At 27.8% G+C, this 18,542-nt stretch overlaps 2 protein-coding genes across 3 annotated transcripts; both read right to left on the reverse strand.

Annotated features, from left to right (window-relative positions):
- Positions 1-2,976: 2,976 nt before the first annotated feature.
- LOC119679254 (protein PAT1 homolog 1) lies at positions 2,977-10,878 on the reverse strand. 2 transcript variants are annotated; one of them, XM_038091499.1, is made up of 6 exons: positions 10,726-10,878; positions 9,553-10,471; positions 6,573-8,122; positions 6,264-6,509; positions 5,922-6,191; positions 2,977-3,075 (listed from the first exon to the last, which is right to left on the reverse strand). In XM_038091499.1, the coding sequence occupies exons 1-6, from the start codon at positions 10,765-10,767 to the stop codon at positions 2,992-2,994; spliced, it is 3,111 nt and encodes a 1,036-aa protein (XP_037947427.1). In that variant the 5' UTR covers positions 10,768-10,878; the 3' UTR covers positions 2,977-2,991. The 2 variants fall into 2 exon arrangements, with proteins under 2 accessions (XP_037947427.1, XP_037947428.1); XM_038091500.1 differs by lacking the exon at positions 2,977-3,075 and having other exon boundaries at positions 5,906-6,191; positions 10,726-10,876.
- Positions 10,879-16,262: 5,384 nt separating this feature from the next.
- Positions 16,263-18,256, reverse strand: LOC119683814 (DNA primase large subunit-like). Its single transcript, XM_038097678.1, has 2 exons — positions 17,738-18,256; positions 16,263-17,676 (listed from the first exon to the last, which is right to left on the reverse strand). The coding sequence occupies exons 1-2, from the start codon at positions 18,139-18,141 to the stop codon at positions 16,470-16,472; spliced, it is 1,611 nt and encodes a 536-aa protein (XP_037953606.1). The 5' UTR covers positions 18,142-18,256; the 3' UTR covers positions 16,263-16,469.
- Between the last annotated feature and the right edge of the window lie 286 nt (positions 18,257-18,542).

Consider the following 18,542-nt stretch of genomic DNA (forward strand, 5'->3'; position numbering starts at 1 on the left):
TTAAAATATAAAACGCAAAATGGGGCCAAAATCGCACAAAAGTTGGTTTCTTTCAATGATGTGGTACGAGTCCAACGTCTATTTTCTATTCTTTGAGTTTCAAAATAAAAATTTCATTACTACTAAGACAATTCTTTCAATTAATTTCGGATATATAACTTTTATAAACGTAGTTAAAAAAATTGATCTTGATTTTTTGCAAACATTAATTTAATTAAGAAAAGCATGTTTCTTAACCTTCTCTCTGCAACACGCTTCTTCCAATTCCCACATTTATCTTTTTAAATTATTTTATATAATCCTCACCGAATCCCAAACTACATCCTCTTAACCCTCTTTATTCACATATCACATTATTCTTCTTCCAGTCCTTTGGTTTAATAGACAATAGTAGTTGATGTCATAGCGAACAGAGACCGGGAACCTATCATACCATGGACTCCACATTATGTCAACATACTTATATTATTCATGCGTCACTTTATAATGATGCAATACCTTAATGGACTACAACAACCAAAATAACTTTATTCCGAGAAAAGTTGCAGAGCATCGCATAGTATTCACTGCAAATATTGTGATTAAAGCAAGCAAACCTATTAATTAAAAAAATAATATCATTCCGAAATTCCGAAGTATTAAGGTATAAGCTAAAAAGAAGACCTTAGTGACATGGCCTTAGCGCCAATTAAGTTTCTATCTAAACAATTAGTTCTGTTTACAGAAGTAAACAGTTTGTAAAGTCCTTTTGGTAGGTGTCGAACAAACTCCGGGACGTAGAACCGGCTGTTCTTGGAACCAAAATAGTTCTTAAATGTCTGTGCATTCGATAGATTGAAGGAAACATCTAATTTAGTACTACCATATGTATGTGAAAAATTTTTTATTAATCCAGAACTTTTTATAGTACATTAAAAATGAAATTTGAGTTAGTATATAAGCAAGTTATTTACTAATATATTTTAATATCAGAAGTTCAAGAAATTTTCCAATTAAAAGAATAAATACTTACCTGCAATATTAAATATTATATACTGTTATTGTGGCAGTCCATGAAGATCTGTTGACAGACTGCTTTTTAGAAGTGGTGAGCGCTTTAAGCCGATTAGTTGTCGGAATAAACCAGTTGCCGTTGAAGACCCAGCCTATCTTAGAAATTTGATTGGTTCTAATGCATATTTATTACATTAAATACTTATATTTATTAACTTTTTTTTAATAATAGTGTACAATACATAACAAACATTATAATATATATATATACATATTAAATTATATATGTAAACAAAAAATAATAGCTTTAATTAAATTTCTTAATCTAATTAGTGTGCCATAAAATTTTTTTTTTGTTTATATCACAATGGGTCACAGATTACTTGCTCAAGATCCTTGTTTTCATATACACATCAAATGTTTCACTCTCTGAAATAAAAAATAAATAAATTTAAGATATTGATCCTTAAAATATGAATATACAATATACAAATTCAAATAGAAAAGAATTTTTAAACAATTGAAAACCTTTTTCTGTATATTACAGCAATATCACTTACTTTATTAACTCTTCTTTCTTACTTAATAATAGCATAATAAATTTAATAATAATTTTTCAACCGCTATTCAAAAATGAAAATCTCTATGCTAAGAACAGGAAACTGATATATAACCAAATAATTCGTCCGTCATTTCTATATGGATGTGCATTGTTTAGTAAAGCTTTAAACAATACTATTCGCCAGCTAGAAATTGCACAAAGTCAGGCTCTAAGAAGACTTTTCAAAGTACCATGGTAAATTAGGACGAATGACATCCTCAGGGATCTCAAGATTGATCCCATCAAAAAATACATAAAGGATAGAGCCGTGAAATTATTTGCGAAAACTGACAGACTTACCAATACCACGTTATCAAATCTCAGAATGGTTACAGGTTCTTCGGGAAAGTATGCAGATCTGAGGTCAATTATTGCTTAGTCTGATGAAGTGATAAGTGAGTCGAAGGGTAAGAGTGCTCAAGTGCACTGGCTCAAATAGAAATAAACAAATAAAAAAGATTTGTAGTATTGTTGACCACTTTCTTTTCTATCTTTGTAAAAGCTTAATGTTATTTTTCTTTACTTACTTAAATCCTGGTTCAGGTTCAGTAGCCTCCTCCAGCAATTCACTCTTTTCTACTCTGTGTTTCAGCAGAGAAAAATACAACAATAAAATATATAATAAAACCTGTGGCCTCTCTTATTGAAATGGATTATATCAATACTTTTATTCTATACATAAAACTTTAAATATAATACTTTTATTTTATTTCTAATATGTAGTTAAAAGCTATCAATTTATTATTCTAAAAACTATGAACGAAGATTATAAAAGACTAATCAAAATTATTATTTCATTATTCCAAAACTCCTTATAGTGTAATCTAAATTCTTAAAATTTTATTTTATACAACAATCTAACCGTTTAGATTTTTTCTACATCCTTTTCAAACCGAAAATCAGTAGCTGCAGATTGGAAGAAGAATTAGAAACCTGGCAAGATTAAGGAAAATTTGAAAGAATCTCCAGAACGTCTATGACTTAAGCAACCTGGCAGAAATCACAGAAATTTTGCAGATATCACCTGACTGCAGAACTTAAATTTTCAGAATCGAGTATGTCGAGTGATCGAGAGAAGGAGGAATCTTCTTTTCTACCTAAAATGTGTATCTTATTGACCGATTTTATTATCTAAGTAATATTAAAGTTAAAAATATTAGATTATAGTAACAATATATAATACTTGCGAGAAAAGCACCTCAAGTTCCCTCCTCAGCTTTTTGAATATCGTTATCACTTTCTTATATTAACTTTGTCTTACCTTAGGTATTCCAATGTTTATAAAGTACTTGTAGCAGTGTCTCGTTCTTGTTACTTTTCTACAGCCCTACAAACGGTAGAGCTAGTCCATTGCTAGTCTATAATAATAAAGAGAAGAAAAACTTTTCTTTTACCATTCAGATCGATTCGAAGCACTGGAAATAAGTAATGAGCTTTAAACCCAAAGAGCGTTTGCCAAGGATCGATATATCAGTGAACAGCTGTAACAAGAAGACAAGATATTTCTTTAAATATTTTTATATAATGAAATGAACACAAATTTTATTTAAAACACATATTTGCAGGTGAGTATAATTTATTTACTGAAAGTTTTCAAATTTAAAATATTGATGCTTTATGATTTTACACTTTGTTTTTATATATTTGAAATATATGTATATAATATATGCAAATACATATATTTGTTTTTAAATTTTTTATATATATATATATATATATATATATTTTTTTTTTTGTTTTGTAAAAAGAAAGTTGAAATTTATTATACATGTTTTTTGTTTTTCTATTTTATGCCAAAATAGTTGAATTATACAATAGCAATTTGTGTCTAATATAAAACTATTAACTAAATATTTTTTATATTTTATATTGTTTTTTTTTCATATTAAAATATTGGCGCCAAAAAATTTTAAACCACTTTATTACAATTGCAAGTTTTTAGTTACAAAATTATTATATATTGCTTTGCTCTTAGTTATATTTGTAATTTGTTGAGATAATTATTTTTATAAAGAATTTTAATTTTTTTGTTTAAATAAAAAAAGAACAAAAATAAATTACAAAATGGAAACCAACAAAATAATTTAAATTTTGTGTTAACGAAACACTATTAAAATATATTTAATAAATAAAAAAACAAGCTACATAAATTAGATATAAAATTAAAAAAGTTTTACCATAGAAAATATTTGAAAACTTATTTAAAATTATTTAAGTAAAATAAAAGCACATATTTTTATGCGTTAATATTTTTAAATATGCTATATTGTTTAAGCTTTAAAAGTGCGTAAAAATATTGCAAAATATTTATATTTATATATTTTTGCTGTAAATTCTCATATATTCATTTTATTTAAAATTTTTTAGTTTTTATATGATTACTAAAAAAGAAAAAAACTAATTAAAAATTAATTAATAATAAAAATGATAATGAATGACGATGACAAGCATATCAAAACGCTATATATATTATATATAAAAACACTTGAATTTGCGCAAAACAATTATATAAATTTAAACTTAATTTGTTCTTATTTAATTTATTTATTTATTTTTTTAAATATTTTTATATTTTGTAACAACATTTTAATATTTAAAAATGCACTTGGATTTTTGAAACATATATTCATCCTTGTAGCATATATATCATTTTTAGTTTGACAAAATCATTTTCTTTTCTTATTACATTTTTTATTTAACAAACTTTTTAAGTTATTAAAAGGTTAACAAAATTTTTTTATATATACTTAAGTTTCTTTTTTTTTTGTTTGCTTACATAATTGTTAAACTATAAAATAAAAACCATTACATATATGCCTAAGGCGGTATTTACTGACATTTTTTATTTTATGCTTTTTACCAGTTATTACTAATTTTAAAAATTGTTTTTTTTTATATTTTTTTAGTTATATTAAGTTTAAAATAAAAATTTTAATGCATACGTACATATATAAAAATTAAAAACAAAAATTAAAACATAATTTTTATAAGCGATAATTTCATACAGAGTATCTATTATATTCAATAGAAAAAAATCATTTTTTTGACGCATAGTTAGGTATATAATAGATAAGTTTTAATTATTATATCTGTTACATAAATATATTAATATATATAATAATATATAGTTTTGTTAACTAAAAATAGTCAAGTATGCAGTACAACTTTAAATGATTTTAGTAATTTACATTTTTAATTATAAAATTTATTAATTTCTTTACATATTCTTTGCATTTTAGTGAAAATAACTTTTTTTAGTTAACTTTTAATGTCCAAATTTCAGATATTCAACATTGTTTATATTATATTAACAGTTATTTTATAATTTGGAAAAATTTGAATAAATAATTCAAGTCAAATTATTAATTTTTTAATATAAGCAGTGTAAGCCCAATATTTTTATATTATATTTTTATATGTTTTTTTTTTACTTTAAATGTTGATTAATGTAAATCAATCGGGAATTTGTTTTTATTTTTTTTTTTTCAATAAAATCAATATTTAATAAATTGCTCTTTACTCTTAATAATATTTTAATCTGTATTTCATAAAATTTTGTATAAAAAATTTTAATCAATATTGTTAATTTCAATTATTTACATGAAAATATGAAAGTCATTGAAAAAAACATAACCTTTAATTGTGAAATTAATTAAAATAAAATAATTAAAACTTAGTTAAATTTAAATTAAATAATTATATATATAAATAAAATAAAACTTGATGTTTATAAAAAAAAATTAACGTCTATGTTTTATATTATTTAATGCACGATATTTTGTTTTTAGCTTTATTTTATTTACTACAGATTTAAACATTTATTTAATAGTTTAGTTAACAGCTAGAAGAGTTAAGCATACTTTGTGTAATTGGTGATGAAAAAAAAATTATAACTAATTTTAAAAAAGGATGAATTTAAAAAATTAATAGTAACTTTTAAATTAAAAAATTAATTACGTTTTACATAATTAAATTGTTTTTAATAAATGTTTAGTTATAGTTGCACTGCTAACAAAATATTGTGCATTAAATATTTACTTTATCAACTTTAAAATAAACTTAAGAAAGCTTAACTTTCTTTCTATTTGCTTAAATATTTTGTACAGTAGCTTCTCTTAATTTAATTGTTCTATTAAATGAAGAAAGTTGAACAAGTTCAATGTATAATTACATTTAAATATTACATAAATAAGCATATAAGATTTAATTAAATAAAGAAAACAAAGCTACTGTACATAATTTCACACAAAAATAATTTAAATTTTTACTAGTCATAAAATGTTAAGAAATCAAGTTTTTTGTTTAAATATTACAAAATTTAATTTACTTGTTCTTTTGCCTTAGTTATAAGCGCCAGAAGTGAGTCCAACTGCAAGTCCTTGAAACGTGCAAAATGATGCATAACAGCTTCAATCGAATAAGATTCGATTGTGGCATTTATTGTTTGACTTTGTAAAGTGCGATTAAGTGATGTTGCTACTTCATCTAAAAATGAACGCCAATTGTATTTGTTAACTTCATTTAATGTAGGATCGATGCCCTTAACATAAATCTGCTCGACTTGTATTATCAGACAAACCAGTGACGATATTCCAAACTAACAGATTTATAGAAAAAAATTAATTATTAAAAGGCATAAGTAAAAAAATTAAAGCACGTGTGTACTTACTCGACTACAAAAGACAGCATTGATTTTTTTATCTTTCAATGGTATAGCTTTAGCAATTTTAACTGTTGTATCAAAATTAGCTTCCAATATCTGCTTTTCAAATTCTGGATATAACGCGTACAGAACACCCTCAGTGTCTTCACGATCTTTTTTATAAACATTTTGTAGTGAAGCTAATACGCTAATCCAAACATTCCAACGTACCGGATTATCCACTAAATATGGCATGATGCGACGTATTAAGTTCTAGAAATAAAAAAAAATATATTAAAAAATTTGTTTAATAAGGTATTTCACATTCAGACTCACCTTTCCTTTGCGTATATTCATCATAGCCATGACTTTTTCATGTTTTAAACCTGCAATTAATTTGTCAACTAATGCTTCCTTCGTCTCAATTTCATAAGCAAATTTATTCTTAAGCACAGGATTAACTGTTTGTGGATTTGTGGCTTCTGCAGCGCGCTCTTCTGGCGTCTTATTGGCATTTTCGAGCTGTTCCAGTGCTGCGATACGTTCACTTTCCTTCTTCTTTTTCATAATAATTGTCGCAATAGCATCAGGATTTTCTAGATCATCAAGCTTAAGCACTATACGGTATAATGTCTCGATGTGTAGTAGTATGTGGCGCGATTTACGCTGAGCAGATATGGTGATGTCATGAAAATTACCCGTTGTAACATTTGGCAATTTAATACCTTGACCGCTTGCTTTAGCAGCACTTAAGTTATTGCTTAAGTTATCATTCAACTCTCCACTCATTATATCCGCATCAATAATTTTACGTGGTGCAGTGACGCTGCCATACTGCAATTTTCCCAAGGAATTTTCAAACTTGAGTGGCGTGAAAATGTAAGGTGTTTTCTGTTCTTGATTCAAATTATTACCACCGCTAGTTTCTGAATTATGACGCTCGCGATGTTGACCATTACGTGTGCCGTTCTTATTGCCTAACTGTACCAGTACAAGTTGTGCATGACCTTTAGGCTGCGAGAACGGATGATTCAATTGGTTGTCCTTATGTGCTTTGCTATGACGCACATTGCCACTAAGCTGTGATTTTCGTTCACGATAAACGGTAAAGTAATAATCATCGATATATGGAGTATCTGTATTCAGTTGGGATAGCTGTATGCCTATTAACCAATGTTTATCTCGAATGCTCATTAAATTGGCATACTCGTCATATTCTTCAGGTGGTAAGTTACCGTTTGCAGAAATGCCATCACGTCGCTGATGCGCTTGCTTAAGACCAGCGCGTTGTTGATTCTGATGATTAGCATTTGCGTTAGCATGTTGTTGTTGTTGTTGTTGTTGCTGCTGCTGCTGTGGTTGTAACATTTGTCGACTGGCATTTTGTAGTAATGGATGATTTTGCTGAATTTCCTGTACAAGTCGCATATTGAACATGGAGTTTGCTTGCTGTTGATGTAGAAATTGTAAGGGATTCGGTGGATGTGTGGGCATACGAGATTGTGCCATAGCAGGAGGAATTAGTCCAGGTGGATACATTCCGGTTACAGCACTGGCACGCATTGCATTAAAATTAGGATGCATCGCAAAATTGTTTAGCGCAATTGGAAGATGTGGATTCGGCAGTGTGCGCGGATCTGCATGCGGAAAATTTGGTGGTAAGCCATGTTGGTTTAGCAAGGGATGTGGTGGTATATGAAGATGACCACGTTGTTGTATATGTCCCGGCGGCATACCTGGATTAAATAAAGGAAAGCCAGGCGGTAAACGATTACCAGTTGCAGTTGGTTGTTGCAGCATGTTATTTAAGGGATGTTGTGCTAAATTATTAATTAAATTGCTTGCTGGCCTTGGCGGTGAACCGGCATTTATAAAACCTGGAGGTCCTACAAAAAGATAAATACGAAAATGAATGTATAATATGTAATAATTTTGAAATTATTTAAATACATAAAAGAAATAATGTTTTTACAAAAATAAAAACTGCAATTGAAATTTATTTAATAGCCAGTTATTACATAATTCTATAACAAGCTATATATGTTTCTTCTCTTAAAACATATATGTACCATATGTACCATATATGCAGGTTCCAAGAACGGGCAGGTCTAAGCCATCGAAGCACTCGTCAATTTCGAAGACCAAGTACCGTTCATCACTCCTCAAAGGGATTTTACGAGCAGATCCTCATGGACTACAACAACATCAAATATGTATATACAACAAATCTAGATTAATCTCAATTAACTTTATTATAAAAGATAATTATATATTAATTTAGGAGACTGTTGATTCTATTTTCGATATATATATATATTTCTATTTTTTGTTATTTGTCAGTTTTCTGAAGACGACTTTAGATTAAAGCCGAAATATTGATTTAAATAAATATTAATATAAAATAATTTTAATTATCTTCAATTTTTATTTCTAACAATAGTTGAACGCAATTGATGAATTAATCAAATATAATGCAATTATTTTCTATAGGGTGATTCTAGAAGGTTGTGTCTAGTTCGAAATGTATCTTCATCTAAGAAACATATGGAAAAGGGAATTAAAATAATTATTTAAACTATTTTCTACCAATTTCATTGCTTTCAATTTTTCAATTGTAGTTATTATATGAATATGTATATGTGTTTATTATATATAAAACAAACTGTTTAGGATGATTTAAATAAATATAGGATATATTCAGAGATATTAAAAAACAAATTTTAGCTTAAATAAATATTTATGTACTTGTCGTAATTAAGTATTTCGCTTGAAGCTAATAGAGAGTTAACTTAGGACTTCAAGAATTAGTAAAGTTATTAATTATACTACAGTCTTGATTGAAACCAATAGAGTTAAGTTTATACCTACAAAAAGAAGGAATTAATTGTAAATACTATACTACAGTCGTCATTAAAGCTAATGAATTTTACGAATTTAAAAAGGAATAATCAATTATAAAGGGAGACCAAGGTTCACACTGGATGTAGTGCAAAATAAGAATAATCAGTTATAAATTATGATAAAATTGATTTCTCTTATATTAAAATAAAAAAAAAATTTCATTTCATTAAGAATAAATATTTATAAATACTTTTCTTCCTAAGGAACAATTTATCTTAGCTAATAAAGTATATATAAATGCGTAATAAACTATTTGCTATTAATACACTAACTAATACACTAAATAAAATAATAAACAATTTACAGATAAATAATGGCGATATATGCATATATAATATATTATGTATATATATCTATGAATGGTAGAATTTATTTATAGTCTGACTATATAAATTTTATCATTCAGCTGACTAACCTTTATTTTGTTGCTGTTGTTGTTGCTGCTGTTGGTGTTGAATTTGTTGTTGAGTTTGCATTATTTGATTTGGATGAGGATTTACAGGAGTTGGTGTTTTTGAAGTGGCTGGTTTAAACATTGAATTTAGCATTTGTTGTTGTTTCTGTTGCTGTTCGAGTTCTTTTAGTTTTTGTTGTTGTTGTTTTTGCATGGCTTGTTGCATGATAATATTGCGTTCAATGTCTTCTACAGTACAAATCTTAGGTTTCGTACCAGCGTTGGGAAGTTGACTTAAACCGAAAGCACCATTGGTGTTTGTGTTCACTTTTATTTGTTGTTGTTGCTGTTGTTGTTGCAAGTGATGATTTTGCTGTTGTTGATGTGCAAAAGGGCTAGAGATATGTTGGCGTAAAAAATCTGCAGGATTTATATTTAAACCTTTTATGTCAGAGTTATTGTTTATACTTGAAAATAATGAATTATTTCCTTTTATTGCGTCTAAATGATGGGTGTGATTTGTTGGTTTCAAAGGTTGTGATGCCCATACACTAGGATCGAGGTTTATACCTGAGCTTAAATCACCGCTTAAACTTTCACCATCACCGAAATTAATATCGACATCATCCAATTTCATGCCAGATAAATTTAATTCTAAATCAGAATCAGCAATTGGGTTACGATGTCGTGTGCCATAAAAAGGCGAAGAACCTCTTGACGATGTAGGCGATGCTAACCGGTGTCTATTATCATTATTACCATGTTGTTTGCTATTTAAGCGTTCACCGCTGCTACAGGTAAAATTATCGGTTAAACGTACAAGCGATTCATGCGCTTCCTCCCAATCGCCATTAATAGCAGCACCAAATGTTTCATCGTTAAGGGCGTCATACTCCTCTTCGGAGGGCTCCTCAATGCGACCTCCTCCATCATCGTCTAACTGTAAATACAAATAATTTGTTAATCTAAAAACTTTAAACAAATTATATGCAAATTGTTATTGAAATAAATTTGTATGTTTTTTACAAAATGCCACGAAATGCTCCGTTGGCCGATTTCACCAATTTTTTTTTTTACACGCAATTAGTTTTTTATACCCTGGGTGGGGGTTTCTCTCACATATCAAATTTATGCGTTTAAAAACTTAAATCAATAAGAAAAACAAAGAAAATTAATGCCTTTTGTTAAATTTACCGGTATTGATGTATCAAATCCAAAAAATGAGTCGTCGTCCATCTAAAAATTTTGTTTGGTTTAGATATGAAATTGACATGACTTTGCCCATATGTTTAAATCATGGCCGCCGCCATATTATAGTTGCAGCCGAATGCTGACAGGGTTGCTATGTAATTATTTAAATTTGCACATTTTCCAGTTAGATGAAATGTATGGTATTCTTATTTACTGTTTGCTGTTGATACCGTTAAAATATTTACGAAAAATTATAAGATTAATAATAATATTCATTACATGATTACATGATTATATTAAAATATTTTTTATTGCAAACAAAAATATCGAGCAATATTATCAACGGTTAAATTAATAAATATTTTATATTGAAAGTTGGCAGCGCGAAATGTAAATTGTTATAAATTATTTTTGAAGGCAAAGCTGCCAATCAAAGAAGATTTTATATAGAACGGAAACTTAAATGAGCACAACAGAAAATAACAAACACACTTTCAGAAATTGCACTAATACCATCTCAAAACGTACGATTATTTCCAAATTGAGCAAGTTTAGGTCCTTATTCGCTCCGAATACGGACCTTAACTTGCTCCGAATACGAACCTTAACTTACTCTTACGAAAAATTTTATGGGCAATGAGTGCAACAGGGAGCATAATTTTGGTTCTCTGTTTTGATTTTTTGACAAAAAATTTGATTGTACTGCGCCATATTTAAAAAATAATTACCGCGCAAATGATTGTTAAAAAGTAGTAAAATTTATTTGCGCCCAATATTGTGAAGCAAAAAGTGACAAAGTTGTTTAATCATACATTTTTTTTTAAATAATAATAAAGAAGGTAAATAATAATAATTATGATTTAAAAATAGTGGAGTATATAATTAATAAATTAATGTTTTGTAGATGGTGAGACACTGTGTTAGAGGCTGTGCAACTTACAAAACTCTATACAAATTTCCAGCAACCGATGGGGAAGGGAGGTAAGAATACAATTGTTATTATTATTTGTTGTGTTATAATCTGTGTTTTAAAAGATAAACCTGCATGTACGTTATTTATGAAATGTTTGTTTGGTAAGTTTTTGTATTCCTGTATTAATATTACTGTGAAAATAATATTAAGAAATACTATGAGTATTGTTTTAGTTCATTTTTAATATTAAGTTTTATATACATGTTTATTCTATATTCTATATTTTAGTTGTCTAACTATAACTATTTGAGTGTTGTATGAATTGTATTAAGTGTATTTTATAATAAAAAATAAATTGATATATAAATAAATGAGTTTAGTGTATATTTTTTTAATTCATAAAAGATAACGAACAAATTTTATATGAATTATACGAAACTAAGATGTGTCTCTATAAAAGAATACTAATATATTTTATTTCATGTTGTTTGAATTTATTTGTAGTAAAGGAATATTGAATTGTTTTCAAAAACACAAATTTTTTAAAAACTTAAAAAAAGTATGAAGTAATTAATTTACAATACAGCTTTTGTTAATGTATTAAGAAAATTTCCCCAAAACTAATAATTGTTTTCTTGTAATTTATTGGAGGCCAATTAATAAATGTTCTGTGTTTTGTGTTCTATGTTTCAATTTTTTATATTATTCTTATCATATTTTATTTTCATTATAATTTAATAAATTAGAGCTGAATGGAAGAGTCGTTTAGGAGTAGTTGGCGAGACTAAAATTATATATGCATGCAACAATCATTTTTCAGAAGAAATGATTATGCATAAAAAACTATGTAAACATGCATATCCAGACAGAAATTTAGAAAGAAGTTTTATTAATAAATTAGACAATGCAAAAGACAATAAAAGTAATGTAGAAAGTCAGCGTAGTAATTTCAACCTCTCTAGTGAATCGGTTAGGACATTAGTTTCAAATAGTATAAGCTCTGTTTGTGGAAGAGAGGTCCAAACAGACAGTAGTCTTTCTGAAACAACTCCTAGAAAAAGAAAATTGAGAGAAGATTCATTAGTTTTGAAAAAGAAATTAAAAACATTAGAGAAGGCATTTGAGGAAAAAGACCGTTTCCTCAAATTAAAAGATGAGGAAAAGGAAATTGCGAACAATTAGTTGAGTTTGATTGTCCGTCTTTTGTTGACCCTTCAAATAATATAAATAACTTAACTGATTTGTCCAATAATATGGCAAGTGTTTGTAATGATGCATTGGTTATAGACACATCTTGGCAGGACCCTCAAAGATCAGGTTCACCAATGCATTCCTTCATTCAAAATTTTGATTTTGATGCTAGCATAAACATAAGTGAAGAAGTATTTTTAAAAACAAATGCCTTCACTTATGTTTGTGGATGGATGTACTATAAAATATTTAAGTTGCACAATTGCGAAGCAGGCCTTCCATTAGTTAATGAAATTTCAAATGATTATTTTTTCACTCTTGAGAAACAATTCAAAGATTGCAATTTAGTGCATCCACCAAAGGCCTTCGTTGATTATGTTAAAAAATTAGATAAAGAATTTTGCCAATATTTCGATAAAAATTATCACAAAGTTGGTATCGCTCAATTTTTATATGAGAAGCTAAAAAATATTCGCCCTTATATCTGTTGTAATAGGACCAATCCACATAGTATTTTGACCCTGTTTATAAGGATGCGAATATATTTCATTTTAAAATTTTTTAATAGAGAACTTAACGTTCCTAATTTTGACAAAAGGTTTTGCGTGTAACGCATTTGTAGATTTTACAATTTTTATGGCATTATCATGTACTTTTCAATCCACTAATTTTAAAGTGAATACCGCAATAGCATTTCAAAATTAAAAAGATTTGTTAAGACTCTTATGTTTAAAATATATATTTGTTTGATGACATCTACATATATTTTTATTTGTCTTTTGTATAGAAATAATATTTTATATATATAATGTTCCATTCCATTTTTTTAAATAAATTATACATTTTCTGGTATACATTGTACAATAATTTATGCTTTTAATTTTATATTATTTATTATTACTTGTAAATTCATATGATGATAATGATTTACTTTTAATTAATAATTATCAATTAAATTAACATATAAAATATTTAAACTTGTATTTATAATTTTTTAAAATTTTTGATTTATATTTTTGTAATATAAAACTTATATTTATTAAATTACAATGTAAATATTTTGTATATTATAGTTTTAAAATAAAATATATAAAAATGGTGTATATATGCCTCCTGGGGAACCGGCACCTTAACTCGGTAACGCGCCTCTATGTATACCTCAAAGGTGGTGTGGAAAATACATAAAAAATTATTATATCCAATTAATTAACCCAAGATGTCAGAGTTTTTAAAATTTTCAAACTTCTACCATCTTATTTAGGGAAAAATTAAGTAAACATATAACTAATGTAAATATATTTTAAGTTATAAAATAAGTCAAACTGTTAAAATAGTACATTTAATAATTAAATTATCACTACGTAGTTGCTTAAGGCCCAAACTGCTATAGCAGTAAGTATTTTTTTTTCTTTACTTGTTATTTAAATGACTGTGTAAAGTTAATAATAAATAAATAAATCCGAAATGCTTATTAATAATACTCAACACAAAAATTGACGATGAGCGCGCACACCCCTACGCATCAACGACCTATTCGGTACTGACTACAAAATTCGTTTTACGAAATCATAAAATGAAATTTTGTAGGCAGAAATTGAACCATGCTCGTTGACATGCGTGCGCACCCCCACGCATCAACTATTTATTCGGTACTGACTTTAAAATTCGTTTTACGAATTAATAAGAATGAAAATTTCTTAGGCAATGCTCTATTTTAAAAATGCATTCACTGCGATGGAGTGGCCGTGTAAGCAATAAAATTAGTATTAATTGCGATTGTTTAAAAATTTATTTAATTTTGAAATAATTTGCTAAAATTTCTAACGAAAACCAATATATATTAAATAAATTTTGGAATATTATACTTCTTGAAGTGAACAATGCTATATACTCAGTTATTTATTTCTGAAAATAAGTAAAATAAATTATAATATCACTTTTGATATGTTTAACACTGAATTACTATTATAAAAATTAATTATTTCTATTTTTCAGTATATAATTTATTTGCATAGATGTGTGAATTTTATGCTACATGCAATAGTAAATAAGTTATAGGTATATATTAATGTCATATAACTTAAATTTTCATTATATAATATACCCAATTTACAAATATTTTAACTCCAAAAAGCTATTTAAATGGAAAACATTATTAATATGATATTATACTGAATTTAATTTTAAAACATATTTTTTCAATTTTAAGCTAAAATAGATTTTAATTGCTTTCAACATATTATATGAAACCCTTCTCAAGTATTTTCCGCACATCATAAATATATAAATAGCTAAGAAAAGTGTATAAATAATTGTGTAACATACTTAATTACAATCAAAAAAATTTTTTGCATGATTATATGTTATTGTAAATAATTTCATTTAATTTAACAATATTCAAATTATATGTAATGTATGCTTTTCATTCATTAATGAGTATTTATATATCTGCTTATATAAAAACTTGTACAGTAAGTAGTTGAAAAAAAGTTATGCAGCAGCCCTGAAAGAGCATGAAAGAGCGTAAAAGTGGCATAAATGTGGTTTAATCACACTTATATAATACGTGTGACAAAAATGTTATAAAAAATGAATTTTCTTAAGCAATTTCTCTTAGTTTTGATCGAGGTGGGCGGAGTTTCCATTCTATAAAAGATATTCTCTGCTGCCAATGTTACAAAGAAGATCAGAGTTGTTCCGTTAAGAAAACAAAAATAATTATTTATTTCTTTTAAAATTAAAAATTCAACGATCAATTAGCTGGAGCTTTTGTGAAATTTTGTATAATTTCTGTATGATATAATTTGCGCATAATTAGTAAAAAAATAAATTCTGCTAATATTAACATTTTCAAAAAAAGAAAATAAACAAATATTAACATTTTTAAAAAAAAGTTCATTAATCAGATAAACATAATCGGTAGAAACGAACAACACTAAAGTACGGTATTGTAACCAGCTATTATTTCAGGTCAAGTGGGCTTTGGTGTACAAGGCCGCCACTCCAATCAAATCTAACACGAATTTAGATTTAAATGCAAAAATCTGATTAGCTAAAAAATATGAATTTTTCTGTGATATATATTATACCTGCTCTACATATATATTACATGATACTGTTATGTTATATAGTTTCATACAATTCCTAGATATATATTTTAAATATAAGGAATAACCACCTCTTATGTTACGTTGTTCAATCCTAATAAATAATATATATCTGTTTAGATTCTCGCAATGTGTAAAAATTTCGAAACAATTTGTCATCATGACACATTTATTACGAAGAAACATACGGAATTACCTCAGACCCAATTGGGCTAGTGCGAATATTTACATATCTAACTACTGAAAGATAGCTTTAACTAGCACTTAAACACTGGGTTGTTACATGTATTTTAAAGTTTATTTTAACTTAAAAATTAATTTCATATCTTAACAAAAAATATTCTAGTTCACCATACAACATATAACCGATTATCGTACCCAATATCGCTTTTACAATGAGAGTACCTCTGATCTTTTAGCTAACATATTGAACACTCTACTTGCAATGAGTGAAGAGTACTTGATAATAATTTATTATATATTGTAGGATGTTCTTAAGTTAAATAATTTAAATAATTTATAATTTATTTCCTTATTTAACAATCAATTGCCGTTAGATCCAGGTCTTCGTCCCAAGCAGTTTGCTCAGCTTGCTGGCTTCGATATTGATTTTCCTGCGTTTCGGCAATATTCCACAACTCATCATCATCATTAGCAGCAGGAAACATGCTTTTATCATTAGCATTGCGTTTAATTGCCTTACGTTGAATTAATTTATCATTTTTCTTTTCTGTGCGATTACCCATTAGCGTTTGGCTCTCTTCAAAATACTGATTCGGATGGTTGATACCCACATCAACCAAGCTCTCATGCACGATCTGAAAGTATTTGCCACATGCGAGCTGATAATGCCCCTTCGTCACATAGCTCATAATCTCTTGGACGTGTGCCGCTGAAACCCCATTGGCAATTAATTTTGTTTTTAACGTTGACGGATCGTATTTTTTGTATGGACAACCATGTGCATCACCGGGAGCAATACTGTCTTGTATTATTTTATTGCACGAATATGGTGAATAATTGATCATGGAACCCTTCTTGCCATAGTTGTGGTATATGTTGTACTCATAATTCTTTTCGAATTTATTACAGTCCATTATTTTCGTAAATTCTTCACGCCAAAATCTTAATGAGCCTTCCAGTGTTACGCCAGCTCCTTTCAAAAACAAGCCATACTGCATACGTCCACCATATTTTATGTGATGCTTAGCTCGTATATGATCATGGCAATCGCGCATACATAGTGGAAATGACTTTTTCGAAAGCTGATCAAGTGATTCGATCGGCACGCTGGCTTCTTTGTTCAATGTATAGTCTTTGCCAGTGTATGATGTATGCAACGACTTGAGTAAATAAAGGATTCGCTCATCCGTTTCAATTTCTTTTATACGCCTCCGTGCTGATTCCAAACCGTGTTCAATTTCATTCAATTGCATTACAGCAACAATTGACACAAAATCGTTGGTGTTCACATACGCATAGCCATCCTTAAGGAAACAACGTCGACCACGCACCAAATCATACACCTGCGTAAATGGCACCTTGTAGAAATCCAGCAACTCTATTTTAGCAACACTATGTCCTGCGGTACTTTCATACAGACCATCCTTTACCTCATCTTTTTGTTTTTCTGTGAGCGGTACGTAATTTAACTTATTCAGTTCAAGAAATTGTTTTATATCGTTGCTGCTCAGAGATGAAAATTTATATTTAAAAAGTTCTAACTCATGCGATAGAAACCAACTGCAAATTGAAACATAAAATCTCTGTATAAACTGTTATTTAAATATTGATATTATATTACCGTCTCAAATCATCGGAGCGACAATAAACTAAACGTAATATGAAATGCGATATGTAATCCCTGCGTCTTGCTTGCAGTTCTGCTTCCTTTTTGGTGCTTGAAGTTGTATGACTCGATCCACCATCACATAATCTTAAGTAATCTTTTAAGCCTTCACGTAATAATTCAGCATTGATAAACTCTTTCCATTCATCTGAAAGTAAACGAAAACCTTTCTTTCCGGCCAGATCAAAAATACGCAAGACCTTTAAACGTTCCAGCGCCAAATCTTCGAATTCCTGTATTTTAATATCTTCAGTTGGTGGTAGTTTATATATTGTGACATTAAGTGGATACTTTTGTTCCAAGTTTTCATATTCTGCTTTTCTTTCCACACGTTGCCGAGTTTTACGTCGAAAATCCATTTCAATATATTTACTTCCCTTGTGTCTAAGCACGAAATTGTTTTGCTTATGTATTTTGGCGGTTATTTTGACAGTTGTGAAGTTCGTTTTGCATTCCACATTCCTAAATTACAATCCACAATAGCCACAATAGCGTTACCAATTATCTGATAAGAAAAAGTATTTAATATTATTATAATATTAATATTATTATTAAAATACTATTATATATCATATTATTAATTTAATAATATTTAATATTATTATTACAATATTATATATTTAATTTTATTTTAAATAGTGTAAATTTTGTATTTATTTTTAATATAATATGTAATATATAATGCATATTAATATCAACTTTTTAAAATCATTAATATATTAATCGCCCGTCAAAAGTCATATTAAAACTTATTAGGTCT

The sequence above is a fragment of the Teleopsis dalmanni genome, chromosome 2, assembly GCF_002237135.1.
Source record: "Teleopsis dalmanni isolate 2A chromosome 2, ASM223713v2, whole genome shotgun sequence".
Classification (NCBI taxonomy): domain Eukaryota; kingdom Metazoa; phylum Arthropoda; class Insecta; order Diptera; family Diopsidae; genus Teleopsis; species Teleopsis dalmanni.